The sequence below is a fragment of the Trichoderma reesei genome (genome assembly GCF_000167675.1).
Source record: "Trichoderma reesei QM6a unplaced genomic scaffold TRIREscaffold_8, whole genome shotgun sequence".
Lineage (NCBI taxonomy): Eukaryota > Fungi > Ascomycota > Sordariomycetes > Hypocreales > Hypocreaceae > Trichoderma > Trichoderma reesei.
The window spans coordinates 1,145,303-1,161,294 of record NW_006711155.1 but is presented as its reverse complement, the minus strand read 5'-3'; the positions used below and the strand labels follow the sequence as shown (position 1 = coordinate 1,161,294).

Genomic DNA, 15,992 nt, shown 5'->3' with positions numbered 1-15,992 from the left:
ACGCCGTGAGTCGCATTGTTCCGTGCGCACAGGCAGCGGCAGGTCTCTAATCCAGGCAGGGATTCGAGATTGCCTGACGTTCAAGTTCAAGGCATCGACGGGCTCGGCGTTTGACACCTGCCCATCCGGCGAGGAAGCGGCAGGGAGGTAAAACAGCCATCTAAAAAGAAGTCCGAGGAAAGAAAAGAAAAAATCTTTTCTCAAAGTCATCTCCTCGCCTTTCCTCACCGAGAAAGTACAAGGACCGGACAGCTGTGTAAACTCCCGGGCGCCGCGGCGGAAGCTAGGATTCATACCCCTAGACTCCATCATTTCGCTTATCCAGACCCGGCAAATTGGACTGGGGGCAAAACGAGTCTTTGTTCTTGTCCAGTTGCATCAGAGCGGCCACGGTCTTCGACTCAAACGGCGATATTACGAGTACACGCACACACTTTGCAGTGCAGTGGTCTTGCACTGCCGCGAGCACACGCACCAAGCATCCGAAGCCAGGGCAGCCTTCGCCCGAACCCTGGCAAGCGGACGGACGCACAGGCTGCCATCCCGGAGCCTTTCTTTCATTCACGACACGCCACCCGGAGCCAGTGCTCGTGCTCCCCTGGACGAGTGCGAGAGCGATACGAGCGGCATTGTTGAGAAGACCGGAAGGCTGGCTCGGTGGTTGGTCGTTGACTGACAGTGGCAGAGTCATAATCTTGTGCTTCGTACGAGAGCCGGTCGAGACGGATCTACCCCGGGGCTTTCTACCTACCACCCCTCGAGCCCGTTCAGCTGCGCAAGCCGGCTGAAAATCGCCCCCCGTCTAATATCGTACGCAACGTAAAAAAAGGGACGACGTCGAATCACGGCCAGGAACCGCCATCGGGCTGCCTCCTGCGTGCGCCGAAAGCAACAAGTCGCCGCCAATCCTGACGGCAACCCGACTGGAACCCGACGAAGGAAAAGCCAGGCTGCAGCGCCTGCTCGCCGCTCGCTGTTCCTTTTGTCCACCGAACGCAGAGGCTCCAACTGCCCGTCAGCCAGTCACAGCCTGCGTTGGGTGCAACCGGCAGATTCCTCTCGTCTTTTTTCGTCCCTTATTACTCACCTCTGTTCCTTTTTCTTCCCTTGTCTTCCCCTACCACGCTCTGTCAGCAACACGGCGCCAGTGTCGGCGACGCTTCCAGCACTGTGTGGCCATCGCGGGAAGGTTCCACCACCACCCAGCCCGCAGTGACTAAGCCAGCCACGCCCCACCGGCGCTAGGGCCGCCAGCACAGGCCCTCGCGCAGCTCTCGCTAGCGCCACGCCCCCTCCACCTCGCCGGAGCCCAGCACGCTCAGGCCCCCCCGGCCCCCCTGTCGCATGCCTGTGGCTGCCCTCGGCGCTCACTGAGGCCGCTAAGAGGCTCCCTGGCCTTCGCTCAACGCCCACCACGCCAGAATTTCGCTGCGGCCACAATATATACCTCGAATGCATGCCCGCACACCCGACCTGCTGGCCTCTTTTTTCTCTCTCCGGCTTTCACGCTTCTGCCAATGAAGCACATCTCCACCTGCGTCCTCAGCATTGCATCTGCATCATCGCGTCCAACGCCATCGACCATCAGCTGCCACAGCATCACCATCACCTCACCAGCAAACCCGCGTGTCACGCTCTTCATCAACACGCAGCTCGCCACAGCCAGGCCGCAACGTCGGAACTCTGGCTCTCGCGCCTTGCAGCATCACTTCGGCTTTCCTCACAATCACCACATTGAGGGAGGGGAGACTAGGATAAAAACGACTCCGTTGTAGATTGGTCATGTTTGACGCAAGACGTAATTCCTCTTCCAATTTTTACTCTTCCGATTACATACCAAGGTGAACGGGCTGTTTGTCTTCCATCACCTTCTCCTACCCTCCTCATCATCACAAACATCATCAGCCGTTCTGATACCACAAACATCCATCCATCAAAACCCCCTCTTCCCCCCTCCATCCTTCTCCCGTCTTTAGAGAGAGGGAGCAACAAAAAAGGTTCTTCGCAGCAGCAGAGAGAGAGAGAGAGACAGATAGAGAGTGAGGAAAGTTCGGATACCTATTCGCTATCAAGTCTCGCCGGAAGCATCGCCACCACATATACAAACGATACGTCGCCAGGTCCTTCCCCGATCAACCGGAGGAGAGGCTGCGGAGAAACGTGTCGTGTCACAGTGGGATCCTGCAAGAAGAGAGGAACCATCACAGAATGAACTACCCATCACCACGAACACCTGGATCGACCCCGATCCACGAGTGGGAATACACGCGAATGTCTTCCGCCACTCCAACCCCATCACCGCGGCCAAGCTGGGTCGAGACAACGCCTCGACGCCCGGCAACGCGTGCGGCTCACAGCCGGGCCAGCAGCTACTCCCAGGGCGGCTCGACGCCTCGGGCCCCGGTCGATTCGCCGCGTTACAACAGCTCCGGCCAGTATGCCACGGTTGATGTGAGTCCCAAATATTTTTCGTCGTCGCGCGGGCCCTCCGGGTCGTCTCAAACTCCTGCCTGGCACGACCGCCGATTCTCTCACACCTATGTCCGGGCTAGAACTCCGTTTGGAGAATCCGACGAGGACGAGATCTTCGAGGCTTCGGGGCGCACCTATGTGCTGCTTGCCGAGTCGCGGGCAAGGGGTCGCAGGAACTCGCATAATGTTCATGACTATGAAGGGATACGGTACACTAATCGCGACGACTACCCACAGGGTACCGCCTACTATCCCGACTACAGCCGTGAAGCCGCCTACGACCATCCCCCTTCCCATGTCCGGCCTCCCACCAGCCACGGCCACACTCGCCGCTCGTCGGCTGCCGCGGCCAACATCCCCCCGAGGGCCTCCACCGTCCGTCCCTCGACCCAGACTCACCGTGCCAAGGCTGCCGCCGCCACGGTCCCCAAGGCAACCGAGGCCGATGCCCGCAAGCACCGGATCCCCACGGGCTACTCGCTCAAGAACTGGGACCCGTCCGAGGAGCCCATCCTCCTGCTCGGCAGCGTCTTTGACGCCAACAGCCTGGGCAAGTGGATCTACGACTGGACCGTCTACCGGGCCGGCGCCAACTCGCCCTTGGCCGACATGGCCGGCGAGCTCTGGCTACTGCTGATTCAGCTCTCCGGCAAGGTCAAGCGCGCCGAGGACGTGGTTGGCCGCGTCCGCGGCGCCGAGAACCGAGAGATCATGAATGACTTCATCGAGGCTGGCGAGCGTCTCACCGACAAGCTCCGGTCGCTCCTCAAGGCCTGCGAGGCCCCCATGCTCAAGGCCGCCAAGAAGAAGCAGTCGGGCCTGGGCAAGAACTCGGGTGTTGAGTTCGTCGACACCCTCTTTGGCCGCGACCGAGAGCTCGCCAAGACGGAGAAGTTCATGCAGAGCGTGCGGCTCTTTAGCCTCAGGTTCGATGCCAACTGCGAGGGCATCCTGCAGAACCCGTCTGCCTAGACACACCACCCAAACGGTTTACTGTTCGCTGTTGACGGGTTTTTTCAATTTCCTACCTGGCTGTGTGAGAACATCCCCGCTCCCCCACAATCCAGGACAATCGACTCCCCAGAGGATTTTGCCGGGATCGATGCCTTACCAGAGGAGATGCGGCATGGATTTGCCTTGGATTGCTATTGTCCATTCCAGAGCGATTCCGGCTTCTCCCAGTATCCCTATCTAATCTTTCCTTCCTTGACTATTCTCCAAATTGGCAACTTCCCCCAAGGATCCCGGACCATCGAAAGTTGATTAAGGGCCCATTCCGCCGGATGGACTGGCCACGAAAGACGAAAGACTGTACACTAATACCTGCCTTTTCTTGGTTCTCGTCCGAGGATTTCCTATGGATACCCAATCTTTCGGACTCTTTTTCTTTCGATTTATTTTCTTTTGTCCCGAACACGGTTCTGGAGCGATGATCGGCTTTTCTTTTCTTTTCTTTACTTTACGCTTTCTTTTCTCGGTTATCCAAAAGACAGATTTCTTTTCAAGGGCGACCTGTACTACCACCCAATGCACACGCGGAGGAGAAGACCGAGACTCGGGGCATTTTTTCCATCTAGAGATACCCAGCGTTACCATTTTGGGCGCGTCGCGAGCCAGCGGAGGGGGAGAGTGACGGTGAAGGGGGATGATGAAACAAAAAAAAGCGACGGCAAGGTGGTGTGGTTGTCTGTTTTGACATGACTTTTTTTTTTGACTGGTTCGATTCTTTCTTTTTAACCATTTTTCTTCTTTTTCTTTTTGGGTTTTTTGGGATGTAATGTGCTGCGACTGCAAGGGATTTTACAGAGTGCTGCTATCTTTTTGTGTTGTTGTTTTCTCTCCGATTGGCAATGTGAGAGATTGGGACTATCTACCTACCTAGATGAAGAATGTTTTAGTTTACTGCAAAATGATGATGGCTTTGACGAGCTCAAAGATCTATTCCCCTCTACCAACATGACCTTCTGTGGCCTCTGCCTTTGTGTGATGCCGTGTCTGTGATGTGTCTCTTGTGATTCATGCAGCGCTTGTGGAGTGAAGCGTACTTTTGGGGTTTGCCCTGCATGCATGCAGGTCGAGTGGATAATCGTAATCTTTCCTTGATTGTTGGTCAAACCCCCTCTTCTTTGTTGCGCGATGCTTATTTGCCAGTATGAGACTTATCGATTGTCAACATGATACTCTCGATCGTATGAGAGTGTCATACGGCGGATAGCAAGCAAGCTTTCTGCGGAGGAGGAGGGCTTGAGATGGAGCTGACGACGCCTGGGTATCCTGTTGCTGAGTTTGTAGTAGTAAATGAAGAGCTTGGCATGACGTTGTTTGGATGGCCTTTTGCGGAGGGGTTTGCCACGTCTTGAGTTTTGCGGAATGTTGTTTTCATTTACGATTGTGAGGGTTGGTAGAACAGAGTATTGTATATACCTTGGTTAGGTATGTGAGTTTGTATGTATGTAGAGTGAGACAGTGAGTTAGTAGTATGCGCAGATGAAGAGGCGAATTGAGATTGGTAACAGGAAAGATACTGGGTGGGTGTAGAGAGAGGCTGTCTATTTTGGCGATCTGCTGAGCACATGGAGGGGATGAAAAGCGTGATGTGTGACCTTGAAAGGGGGCTGGCTGGCTACGAAGTTCGTGATAGACACGCAAATGAATCGAGGCAGTGCTTTAGGATTTCTTGCTGGGAAGGGTGGCTGGGATACAGTACGTGTAGGAAAGGTGATTGGGTGCTGCTGTGTCCCCTTCTGTGTAGCTCTTGTCGGAAATGATGTATTCTGGATTTGTTGTTTGAGGGTTTGGATGTGATGGTGATTTACAACACACGCGAGAGTAACATCTTGGTACCTCTACCATCGATCGGAGGCTTCGTGATGCGCTACCTTGTACGGCGAGCCTCTCTGCAAAGTCCTCCATTCAGCTCAGCAAAGCACCTGAGACGTGTTCAAAACATGCATACAGGAATTCCTACAACAACAAAATAGGCGGGAACAATGTTTCCGCTGGTGCTGATCCGGGAGGCTGTGCTTTTTGTGCTTGTCTCATCTACGATGGAACAAATGTCTCACGGGCTCCGGAGCTATTCTACCCTATTGCTATTGCTAGTACATACAAAGTGTCTACAAGTGCTCGGATGCAAGTCGTTGTTCGAGACAAGTATCACAGTCAGGTCAACCTCCTGTTTTTTTCTTTTTCTTTGGCTTCTTCTGTCATGTCTCGGGAATCATAACTTGCGCCTCAAAAAAGTCGCTGTCGTCGTCGATAAATTCTTATCTACGCTGTGGTGTGACATTGTTGGCGCGCGAAAAAAAAAACCCAGCCATCATCGCATGTCTCTGTCTCTCATCTTTGTTCAGCCTCATCATCTCATGTAGAGTATCAGGCTGAAATGACGTCTTCTGAGTAGTACCACCTGGTCAGAAGAAAGAGAATGGTCTACCCTTTGAAGGGGTCTGCGTTCTGCACAAACACATGATGTCGGCTGCCCACGTTTTTCAACGCCCAAGAGAGGAGCCAAACCTGCAAACCTGCACAAGGACGACGGAGATATTTACAGTGGATCCCTCTCCCATTATGCGTTCATCTTTCTACTACATACTTGCTATTCTTGTATGCTGGGCGGCAGAACGAGGGGAGAAACATGAGGAAAGAAGAGTCTTGATCTCGATTTGCGTTTTTCCTCAGCACACTCCCCTCCATGATGGACTTCGTCTTGTTCTCGGTGCGGAGAAAGCAACCTCCTCGATGGCTCTCTGCCAGCTAAGATGGGGGCGTGTAAGTGTGGCAGCAATAGGTTTACAGGTAGTAGGTATTCTCTAATTAAGTTCCCAACAAAGCCTCACTCTTTGATCATGTTTCTCCCGATCATACCGTCTAGCATTTTTTTTCTTCCACTGGTGTATGCTACTCTATTTCCAGGCCCTTTCATTGGGAACGAACACCTCGAAAGACTGGGCTGCATTAGGCAGCGGCAAAAACAAAAAAAAAAGCAGCGAAAAGCCTCCCCCTCTGGTGCGACCACACTCCCCCTCGAAGAGTTGCGAGATACATACAGACAGACACATACGGATCCTAACCATTCATTTCTCTTCGTTTACGAAGTTGCATCGTACAACGAGAGCAAGGAGGCGCCAGAGACTGTTGGGGCCAGAGGAATTGTGTTACGGGGGAGACGCAAAAAGGAGAGACACATCACATCATATCACAGCGCATCGCATCGCAGCGCATCGCATCGCAGCGCATCGCATCACCTACTACCACTAACATACAGTAAGGTACCTACATGTAGTATCTTGACCTACCGGTTGTATGTAAGGTATCTGCCATGGTGCGTGCATCAGGCACACGTTCCTTGGGCTGCGTTGGCTGCGTACCGTCGCACTGCTCTCAGCCCTGTCTTGGCCCACGGAAGGATTTGACTGCCATGATGAGAGCATTCTTCTCTGTGTAATTCTCCCTTTCGGTGAGTCGCCTCTCTCGGTTCTTTCTGATGGTTCGTTGAGGAGATGTAAAAGCGCACGCCCCCTCACTTGCGACTTGACGAAGCCCCCATTTGACGCCTGATGCCCTGAATTTTGTTTCGTGATAGATGATGTCAGGAACTGATAGGTCGTCTTTCTCCCTAAAGATTGGAGAAGAAATAAAAGAAAAAAGAGGCGGAACTATATGCAACAGGTTATTAGCTTAGGTTGGGCATCTGTACGAACATGTTCTTTGGATCAAAATGGGAGGATGATGATGCTAACGCCTTTGAATAGGTAATTCTAGTAGTCATGCCTTGAGATTGTCTTCGGAGCGCACCGAAAAGCCGCGATTACCCAGAGAGCCACTCACACACACACACACACCCTGAATATAGGTACAGTAGCGTGTCTATAGGGGGTGCGTGTTGTTCTTGAACTATTGTATGCGTGTTTCCATTAGTATAAGGAAGAAGAGGAGAAGACATAGAAATAAAAAGAGAATGGTTCCAGCGCATATTACGGGGTATAGACAGGGGTCCATTTTCCCTCTTTTCTGTGTTTTGCGTGATCAATGACTTGCAGCAATCCTCCACTTGTCGCTCACCTGACGAGCCGTTGCAGCATCAAAGAGGGGTTTTTGCTTGCGGCCTGAAAACAGGGCGCGGGGGGGGAGTGTTTCTCATCGAGATTTTTCTTTTCTTTTTCTTTAATGGCTTGCATGGGACCACAGTGGGAAGACCGGCTTCTGTGACGTCTTCCTGGCTTCTTCTTCTTCTTCTGCTTGTCTTCTTACATCTCTCTGCCCCTCTGTTCAGTCGACATGAAAGCCAGAGCGTTGGGTGTGCCAACAGGGCCACAGCCGTACGGGGGGGCTGTAGCAGTGGACAGTAGCAGTAGCAGTAGCAGTTGGTTCATCCCGTGTGGGCTGTGCATGTGTAACTCCATGCGTGTCTGTGTCCGTGTCTCGTGTCAGTGTTACGCCAGGGTAGGAAAAAGACAAGGATGGGTAGAAAAGCAAGCAGAGACAGAATCCGCAGGCCTCATTGATGAGGAGGAACGATGCAAGGTCCAACGTGCAGCAGAGACTATATCAAATAAGGAGTCACTCAAGACCAAAAGCCCGCAGAAGCAACCCATCATGATGACCAACCTGCGTGAAGGAGTCTGACAAGTCTTACATACATACACATACATGCCTCAGTGGGCTGGGCTGAGCATGTTCTCACATCACACACACACAAACACACGACATGTAAAGTCATCCATCGACCACCCCCATTCTTTCTTTTGACCTCCTGCCTACCTCTGCTGCATACGCAGAGCCCGCATCGTCAGCATAAGATGAAAGCGGGGAGAGAACCACTCCTATATCTCATCAGAACTCCCAAGATGTAAACTGCAGATACCGAGGTCAGCATAGAGACTCATTGTTCCACAAGAATGCATAATAGCTGCTCTCCCTCCTCCATAACCCAAACAAGGCAAAAGGACCACGGCACGCTGCATAACGACGTAGTATATTGAAAAAAAAAAAATGCTCTGCTTCCTCTTCCCTTACCTGTGTTGGTCGCGCCTCGTACACACGTATGCAGCACATGGCTGGATAAATCGATGCTGCTATCCGTGCCCGTCAGCCAGAACAAAACACCCCCAGTCACCGAGAGAGAGCACGAAGGTGGAAATAGATACGGGCGTGCGTATATATGCGACTACCCGCGTCTTGGGCTCTCAGTTTCTCGTTCTGACGGCCGACCCAAAAATGTGTAGGAATATATTGAATGTGGTAGGCAAAGCAAAGTTTGCGTCCAACCGAAATGCCCACCTTCTCTACATGGTACCCTTTTTTGTTCGTTTTTCAGTGTTTATTTGCTTCCTTGTATTCCGTGATACTGCTTTTCTTTTTGTTGCCGCTTGGTTCCTTTAGCATGCTTTGTATATGGCAGCGGCATTGAACATTGAGCAGGGACGCGCAGAAGACAGAGACAAGGGCTTGTTTGATCAAGGGGCAAGAGAGAAACAACAACAACAACAACAGTGTCTCCCGACCTTCGGAGGACCGGTCCCCCGGGGCCGGCATCCGGAGCCGGTAAAAGACTCTGGTCGGAGCTGTCTGTGTTTGTACTCGGCCGTGGTGCCGGATCATGCTTTGAGGAGGGCTTCCACAACATGGGCAGCTTATAGTTGTACCTACCGAAACGGCTCTAAAGAACGATAACAGCGAGCATTTAGCAACGAGAGGAAGACAGAAAGCATCGTCATTGTAGAATCATCCATTGCTTTTTGGCTCATTATTAAACTATCTACATCTAATCAAGTGATATCTTTCCGCATTCTAATGCCCACAAAGCATAACTCGTGTACTCTTTAGTAACTTTTCAAAATTTCGCTCTTTAATAGCAATTCCCGTTTCTCTATGTGCTTTCAAAACCATGGCTGTCGCATCGCATATATACAAGCGCTAGCCTATTTCTCTTCCTCTCTCTACCTCTTGTTGTAGTTGACGAAACGGCTCTAAAGGCAAAGGAGTTAGCATATTGGATCAAATCTGGATTATCAGGGCAACGGGGGCAACGTACTCCTAGATAGAGAATGGTAATGTTGCTGACCACAAAGCAAAGGAAGATACCCAAGTCTCTCCACCGATGGTCAAAGCTCAAGTTCAACGGACTGTAAAACTCATCGCCGACGCTGTACGAGCAGTACTCGCAGTTCTGCGTCGAGTTGGACACGAGGTAGCCTGGTCCTCCGTTCTCGAAAAAGGGCTTCATGTACTCGCCGCAGGTCGTGCCGTTGGGGGCGGTGAATCGGTTCAGCTCGCTGCTCTTGCAGACGACCTCAAGCCCGTGCAGCGCAGTCGTGACGCAGGCGCCGATGAGACGAGTGAAGGGGTCGAGCTGATACAGCCAGACTCGCCATCCCTCGGGCATCTGCGTGTACGGAATGGTGACGCCGCAGAAGAGGGCGAAGACGATCGTGATGAATGGATCAAACTGGGTCGAGACGCGAGGCGAGGGAGTCAGCGCCGATAGGCCCTGGCCCAAAGTGACGGAGAAGAGCTCTGTGATGAGCACCATGAAGAATTGGAATCCGGCCCTGGAGGGGGTCGTCTGGAAACCAGGCATGAAGTACAAGGGTAGGAAGAAGCCCACTGCACAGAGGACGGAGTAGGGCATCTCGGCGAGGATAATGGCCGTGACAAACGAAGAGGTAGAGTACATCTTGGATGAGGATTCGCGGAAGAAGAGAGCACGCTTGATGGCGTACATGATCTCGACCTGCGACATGATGATGGCGGGCAGCACGGTGATCTGGAACATGACAAAGACCTTGTACTGGAGGGAGGCCTTGGAGTTGTCCAGGTTGAGATACGTGAGACCGGTGATGAGGGCGACGGCGACGTGAGCGTACAGGCGGGTAAACAGATAGTTGGGCGAGCGCCAGAAAGACCGGAACATGCGTCGGACGACAACCTTCATCTGATGCGAAAGAGGAGAGGCGTACTCCTTCTCGACGCCGGGGCTTGCCTGGTTGGCCGCCACCCGCTCTCGCTTCAGCTCGATAATGGTGTCCTTGACATGGGCAAACTCGGGGCTGTCTTCCCAGATGTCGGCCCAGTCACGATCACCGATCCGGGGCATGCTACCGGCACCGATGGCGTCGAGCATGTATTCGGCAACGTTGTCGGTCGGAGCAGCCTCGGCACCATAGCGAGCCAGGTAGGCACGCAAGATGGCAGCGTCTTTTCCAATGTCGCCAAAGTACACGGTGCGTCCTCCTCGCTGAAGAAGCAGGAGACGATCAAAGTTCTGGAAGAGCGCGGCATTGGGCTGGTGGATGGTGCAGAGAATGGCCTGGCCGGCCGCGGCCAGCTTCTTCAGGAAACGAACAATGTTGAAGGCGCTCTGGCTGTCGAGGCCAGAAGTAGGCTCGTCCAAGAAGAGAAGCAGTTCGGGCTTGGCGGCCAGCTCAACGCCAATGGTGACACGCTTGCGCTGTTCCACGGTAAGGCCGGCCTCGGGGGATCCAATGATGCAGTCGGCAATGTTTTCCATTTCGAGCAGAGAGATGATCTCCTCCACATAGGCGTAGCGTTCGGCCATTGGCGTTTCGTAGGGTTGGCGCAGCTCGGCAGAGAATCGAAGAGCTTCACGGACGGTCTGCGTAGGCTCATGGACGTCGAGCTGCTCGGCATAAGAGGTGGATCGCTGAAACTGCTTTCCGGGCTTGACGCCGTCAACCAGCACGTCTCCGTAGATGACACCAATGTTCTTCCTAGCCGCCAAGACATCCAGCAGGGTGGTCTTTCCAGCGCCGGACGCTCCCATCAAGGCCGTCAGCTCGCCAGGCTTTACATATCCAAAGACATTGTTGAGAAGACGCCGTGTACCACCAGGAACGGGGACATCGTAGTTGAGGTTCTCCCAAGTCAAGACACTGGTCGAATTGATTTTCAGATCGGAGCCTGCCTCGTCAGACTTGTCCTTACGCTTCGCCTCGCGCTTCTCGAGCAGCCTCCTGTTCAGCTCGTCCAGCTCCTTGGTAGGCTTTGCGTACACCTTGAAGCTGTTTCCGCCCATGCCAAAAGTCACAATCTCACCGAGAACAACGTTCAAGAAGAGGAAGAATACAATCAAGGCCATGACGATGCCCCAGTTGCGCCACAAGTCGCCAGGAAGGTAGTCGAATCCCTGGGCGACGTAGTCTCGGCCGCGGACAAAGGTCGTGCCAGCAGTGGAACCGGGAAGAACGCAGACTTGATGGTTGATGTCGGTGTATCCGGGGCCAGAGGGAATAAGCGACTCTGCGGTGCAAGTGAGATCGATTCTCTCAAACTCGTTTTCCATCAGAGAGCTAAACGCGAGACCCAGGACATTGATCCAGTAGATCCAGCGAAGCCACACCTTTTCGGACTGGTACTGAATGAGATAGCCAGACGTGGTGATGAAGAGCGTGATGATGACGACTGCAAACTTGATGGCGGAGTCAAAGTCCGGGCTGACACAACCAAGGATTCGGAAAAACAGTGTCATGGCAATGTTGCCCGACAGAATCATCAGATAAAAGGTGAAGAATGCACCGGCGTCTCTGACCAAGCCCGTCATGAAGTATACAATGATGGAAAAGATGAGAATCTGACTGGCCGCAAACGCCTGGTCCACGAAGATCTGGGCAATCCAGAGGGCCGAGGGCCGGTGAAACGCGTATGCCTTGTGCCGAGCAACCAGTGGCCGCCCCGTCATGGTTCCTCCCAGCTCTGAAAAGGCCTGGAAAGCGTTGAACAAGAGTGCCACAAACAACAAACCACCCTTGCTGAAAGCACTGGCGGAGGTTTGACCGAGATTGAGATACAGAGTGCCGAGAACAATAGCGACTAGAATACTGCGAGTCCAGCCGACGATGAGGTTGAAGCGGTCTTGCAGCTTGAGGATGAACTGTCGCTTCATGATGGACCAGACCTGGATGTGGAAACCGACCTGATAGGGGCTTCGCTTCGACGTGCCGCGCTTGCTCTCCTTAAAGGCAGCGAGGAAGTCTTCGTGAGCTTGCTTCTCCTTCTCGAGATTTGCCTTGTACTCGGCAATCTCATCCTCAATCATTTTCTGATAGCGAGACGCCTTGAAAGCCGCCAAAAGGGTGTCGGGACTGTGGGGGGCGTTTTCCGCAGACCTTCCGGGCTGGTATTCGCGCTCAAACTCGTCGGTACATCCAGTGACATAGTCGGGCGTCGTCTGTCTGGGCTGCGGCAGGAAGCCGAGGCCCTCAAAGTAGGCACGGGCTTCCTTTGCGGGACCAAAGTAAACCTGTCGTCCCTCATCAATCACCATGACCTTGTCGAAGAGGTTGTAGATGTTCTCAGAGGCTTGGTACAGGGAGACGAAAGTGCAAGTCTTGTAGAGATCCGTCTGGATTCTCAGGCTCTTGGCAAAGTCGAGTGCGGTACTGGCATCGAGACCACGCGTGCTGTTGTCCCAGCAGAGAATGCAGGCATTGGTGATCATCATCTCGGCGATGGAGACTCGCTTTCGCTCACCACCAGAGACACCTCGAACGAACGCATCGCCGACAATCGTCTTCCTGGTATGCTCGATGTTGAACATCTTGAGAAGGAGAGTGATGACGTGCTCCTTGAACTCGGCCTTGGACATGTTGCCCGGTCGCTTGGCAGGCATCTTGACGTCCAGGGCGAATCCCAGCGTCTGCTCCACGGTCAACGTAGGGTGGTGAATATCGTCCTCGGCGTTGTAGACAGCCTCACCGCGGTATCGCTTGAACTCCTGTGCCGTCCATGGTCCGTAGAACACATCGCCGGTGACGCTGGTGTATCCATAGCGCTGGTTGGCAATGGCCTTGAGGAAGGTGGTACATCCGGAACCTGGAGTTCCCAGAACCAGAACCATCTCTCCAGGCTTGCAGACGCCCTGGAAGTTGTCGAGCAGTGTGGCCTCTGTAAACTTGGGGCCGAGGCCGACCATGCTCAGCAGCGGGGTGAGGACGTTGAAGGTGTCGATGAAGGCATCGGGGAAGGTCTTGACGAAGTTGGTGAAGCCACCGATGCCCTTGACAGTCAGGCCATCCCAGCAGGTGCCAATGTGCTTCGATCGAATGCCAGCTTCGGTGCTGGCATCCAGGTCGCCTCTCAGAGCAGCTTCCAAATCGAAGAGGGAGGCGTCGTCCTCTGCCGTGACGGTGGCTCCCTTTTCCGGGTCGGACGAAGACTGGTGCTTGTTCTTGCGACTCGCTCGAGAGACGCCGGTGAACTCGCGCTGTAGGCCAGCAAATTGAGCTTCGGCTTGCTCAACAGAGACGCCCGTTTGGACTCTGGCGAGCTCATTGGACGAGCGCTGGCCCTCAACATGAGTTTCCACAGAGGTCGAGTCCAGCTGCTCGTTGAGGTCCTTTGCCAGCTCCGAGTTTGCCGTACTGGGCAGCGACTCCCCATTGGGAGGCTGCTCCCCTGACATTGTTGCTGATGTCGAGAGGACCGTACAATGTTGTTGATGATGTTTGGAGTAGATGGATAGTGTCGTCGAGAGGAGGGTTGTCTAATATGGCACCTTTGAGGCACTCGCGTCGCCAAGAGCTGATGAATGAATGATGAAGAGCGTAAGAAAGTCTAATGAATAGACGAAAGAATATTAATATTGTAGATAATATAACGGCGAGCCAATGCAATCAATTCTCCTGATCCGTTTGCCTTGCAATGCTGGAGGACCAGATGAAGATAGAAAAGAGTAAGCGGTGAACTTGGGCGGTGTAATTCTACCAGCCGAAACCACAGAGCAATTAGTAGGGAAGGAAGATGAAAGAACACTCCGCACCACAGGTTTGTCGGATGACAACCAAGAACTGGCTATCAAGCGATGGCCAGAAAATCTCCAGGTGAGCAGAACCCAGGAGGCCTGGAGTTTTGTAGTCTTTTTCTGACGGCGAAAGGCAGAAGAAAAAAGAAGGGAAAAAAATCGGGCCAGCGGAGTGTCAGGGGATCTTTTGCCCGCCAAGATTTCCGGGGCCTGATAACGGCATCGCAGCTCGCCTTATGACTAGGTAGGCAACACGACGAAGCTCTTTGCCGGCCAACAAAGCCCACGGTCCACCCACAGGGCGGGCGGCTGGTTGCCGCAGCTCGAGTTTGCCAGCTCAGCTGTGATGCTTGACCGTCAAAAGTCCGAGAGAGGGGGGGGGCAAGCCCGGAGCTACAGCCGTGCGCATGGTAAAACCCGGCCAAGCGGCGACGAGAATCCACTCTGGATGCAGAGTTTGGGGGGGTTACCGGTGGCAGTGGGGGCGCTTCAAGGAGGGCTGCTGTTCTTGTTGACTGTCGAGGAGCAGGTACACGATACCTACAGCATACTACCGGACGCTGATGCTGCCCCCCTTTACGAGTCTACAGGCGCGAGGTACAAAGTACGACTCACGATGGCGACGAGGATGACATGAGAACACTGTTGGACAAGCGAGGTATTGGAGACAGTCACGCCGTCAGACAGAAGACATCAAATACATAACGCGGAAGAGATACATAACGCCCAAGTACATACTGTAAGGCTGGCCCTGGCCGTGACGACGGGTACAGGTTCCACAAGGCCAAGCTGCCAGGCTCTGGTGGACTTGCATGGTCGACGTGAGCAGCTCCCTATCCCCATGCTTGCGGTCTTCGAACGGCACATTGACGGGAAATTTCTTATTAATACAAGCAGGCTTCATTTCCGAAAGCGGAAATACGGAATTAGACGAGCCAGTTTCTCATCAAGGTGTCGTGGTTTCTGGCTCATCAGCTCACCAACAGCTGCTAGAAGCCCAACTGCAGTTCACTGTCCATCCAGCTGATGGGCCTCTTCCCGTGCGTGTTCGACAACGCCATGCGGTGGCAGGCGGTAACACGATGTGTGTTAAGGAGGCTGTACTCCCCGCTTGCACTGGATGGCGCCAGAAAGGGCAATTCTCCCAGGTTCAACGGAGGAACGGCGTGCAATCAGTGGCGCTGCGACTTGTCAGAGCCGTGGGGCAGTTAGTGTGAAGACGATTCAGCAATTCCGAGCTCGAGTCTTACGGAAGTCCCAGAAAGAAGGATCGTGCTCAGCTAGAGAGTTTGTGAGCCGCTACTGTGTACCACGCTGTCCCCATAGCAAACTGACCGATAAACAGCCTACTCCCCAGACATTTGGCCTTTGTTCTTTGGCGACCATTCGAAAGACGAAAGCCTCAATGCCTGGGTGTCATGACTGAGAAGCGGTCGAAGCAACTTCGTCCACCACCGCCAGCACCAAGATCATGTCGCGGTTCAGGCACCCATCCAATTGCTACGGCGATCCACAGCTCTCCCTTTTGCTCGGGTGCAAAGTACGAGTACAGTACAAGTACTCGTACACGGAACGCAGCCTCAATCACCGCCTCTGCTGCTTCTCGCCGGCCCGCCTATGCCACTTGGGTACATACCTCGGGAAGGACACCGACTGCAACGCATCATTGCCGATGTTTCATACGGGACGTGACCGCGCTTGGGGCCAAGGACGCAAACCGCTACTAGTAACAGGAACATGAGTGCCGCCTCGCCGGCTT

General features: G+C 53.6%; 3 protein-coding genes across 3 annotated transcripts; 2 read left to right on the top strand and 1 right to left on the bottom strand.

The window, feature by feature from the left end:
* Window positions 1-1,544: 1,544 nt before the first annotated feature.
* TRIREDRAFT_77706 (uncharacterized protein) lies at window positions 1,545-3,938 on the top strand. The gene has a single exon (XM_006965122.1). The coding sequence runs from the start codon at window positions 2,209-2,211 to the stop codon at window positions 3,442-3,444; it is 1,236 nt and encodes a 411-aa protein (XP_006965184.1). The 5' UTR covers window positions 1,545-2,208; the 3' UTR covers window positions 3,445-3,938.
* A 5,475-nt stretch (window positions 3,939-9,413) lies between these two features.
* Window positions 9,414-13,894, bottom strand: TRIREDRAFT_77703 (uncharacterized protein; the record flags this gene model as incomplete). Its single annotated transcript, XM_006964963.1, has 2 exons — window positions 9,414-9,443; window positions 9,509-13,894. The coding sequence occupies 2 exons, from the start codon at window positions 13,892-13,894 to the stop codon at window positions 9,414-9,416; spliced, it is 4,416 nt and encodes a 1,471-aa protein (XP_006965025.1).
* Window positions 13,895-14,133: 239 nt separating this feature from the next.
* TRIREDRAFT_107112 (uncharacterized protein) lies at window positions 14,134-15,960 on the top strand (the record flags this gene model as incomplete). Its single annotated transcript, XM_006965121.1, has 5 exons — window positions 14,134-14,164; window positions 14,257-14,312; window positions 14,478-14,837; window positions 15,007-15,440; window positions 15,579-15,960. 5 exons carry the CDS (start codon window positions 14,134-14,136, stop codon window positions 15,958-15,960), a joined length of 1,263 nt encoding a protein of 420 aa, XP_006965183.1.
* Window positions 15,961-15,992: the final 32 nt, after the last annotated feature.

Excerpts from the sequence above, each read along its gene's own strand:
- TRIREDRAFT_77706 (XM_006965122.1), top strand. The coding sequence starts at position 2,209 with ATGAACTACCCATCACCACGAACACCTGGATCGACCCCGATCCACGAG.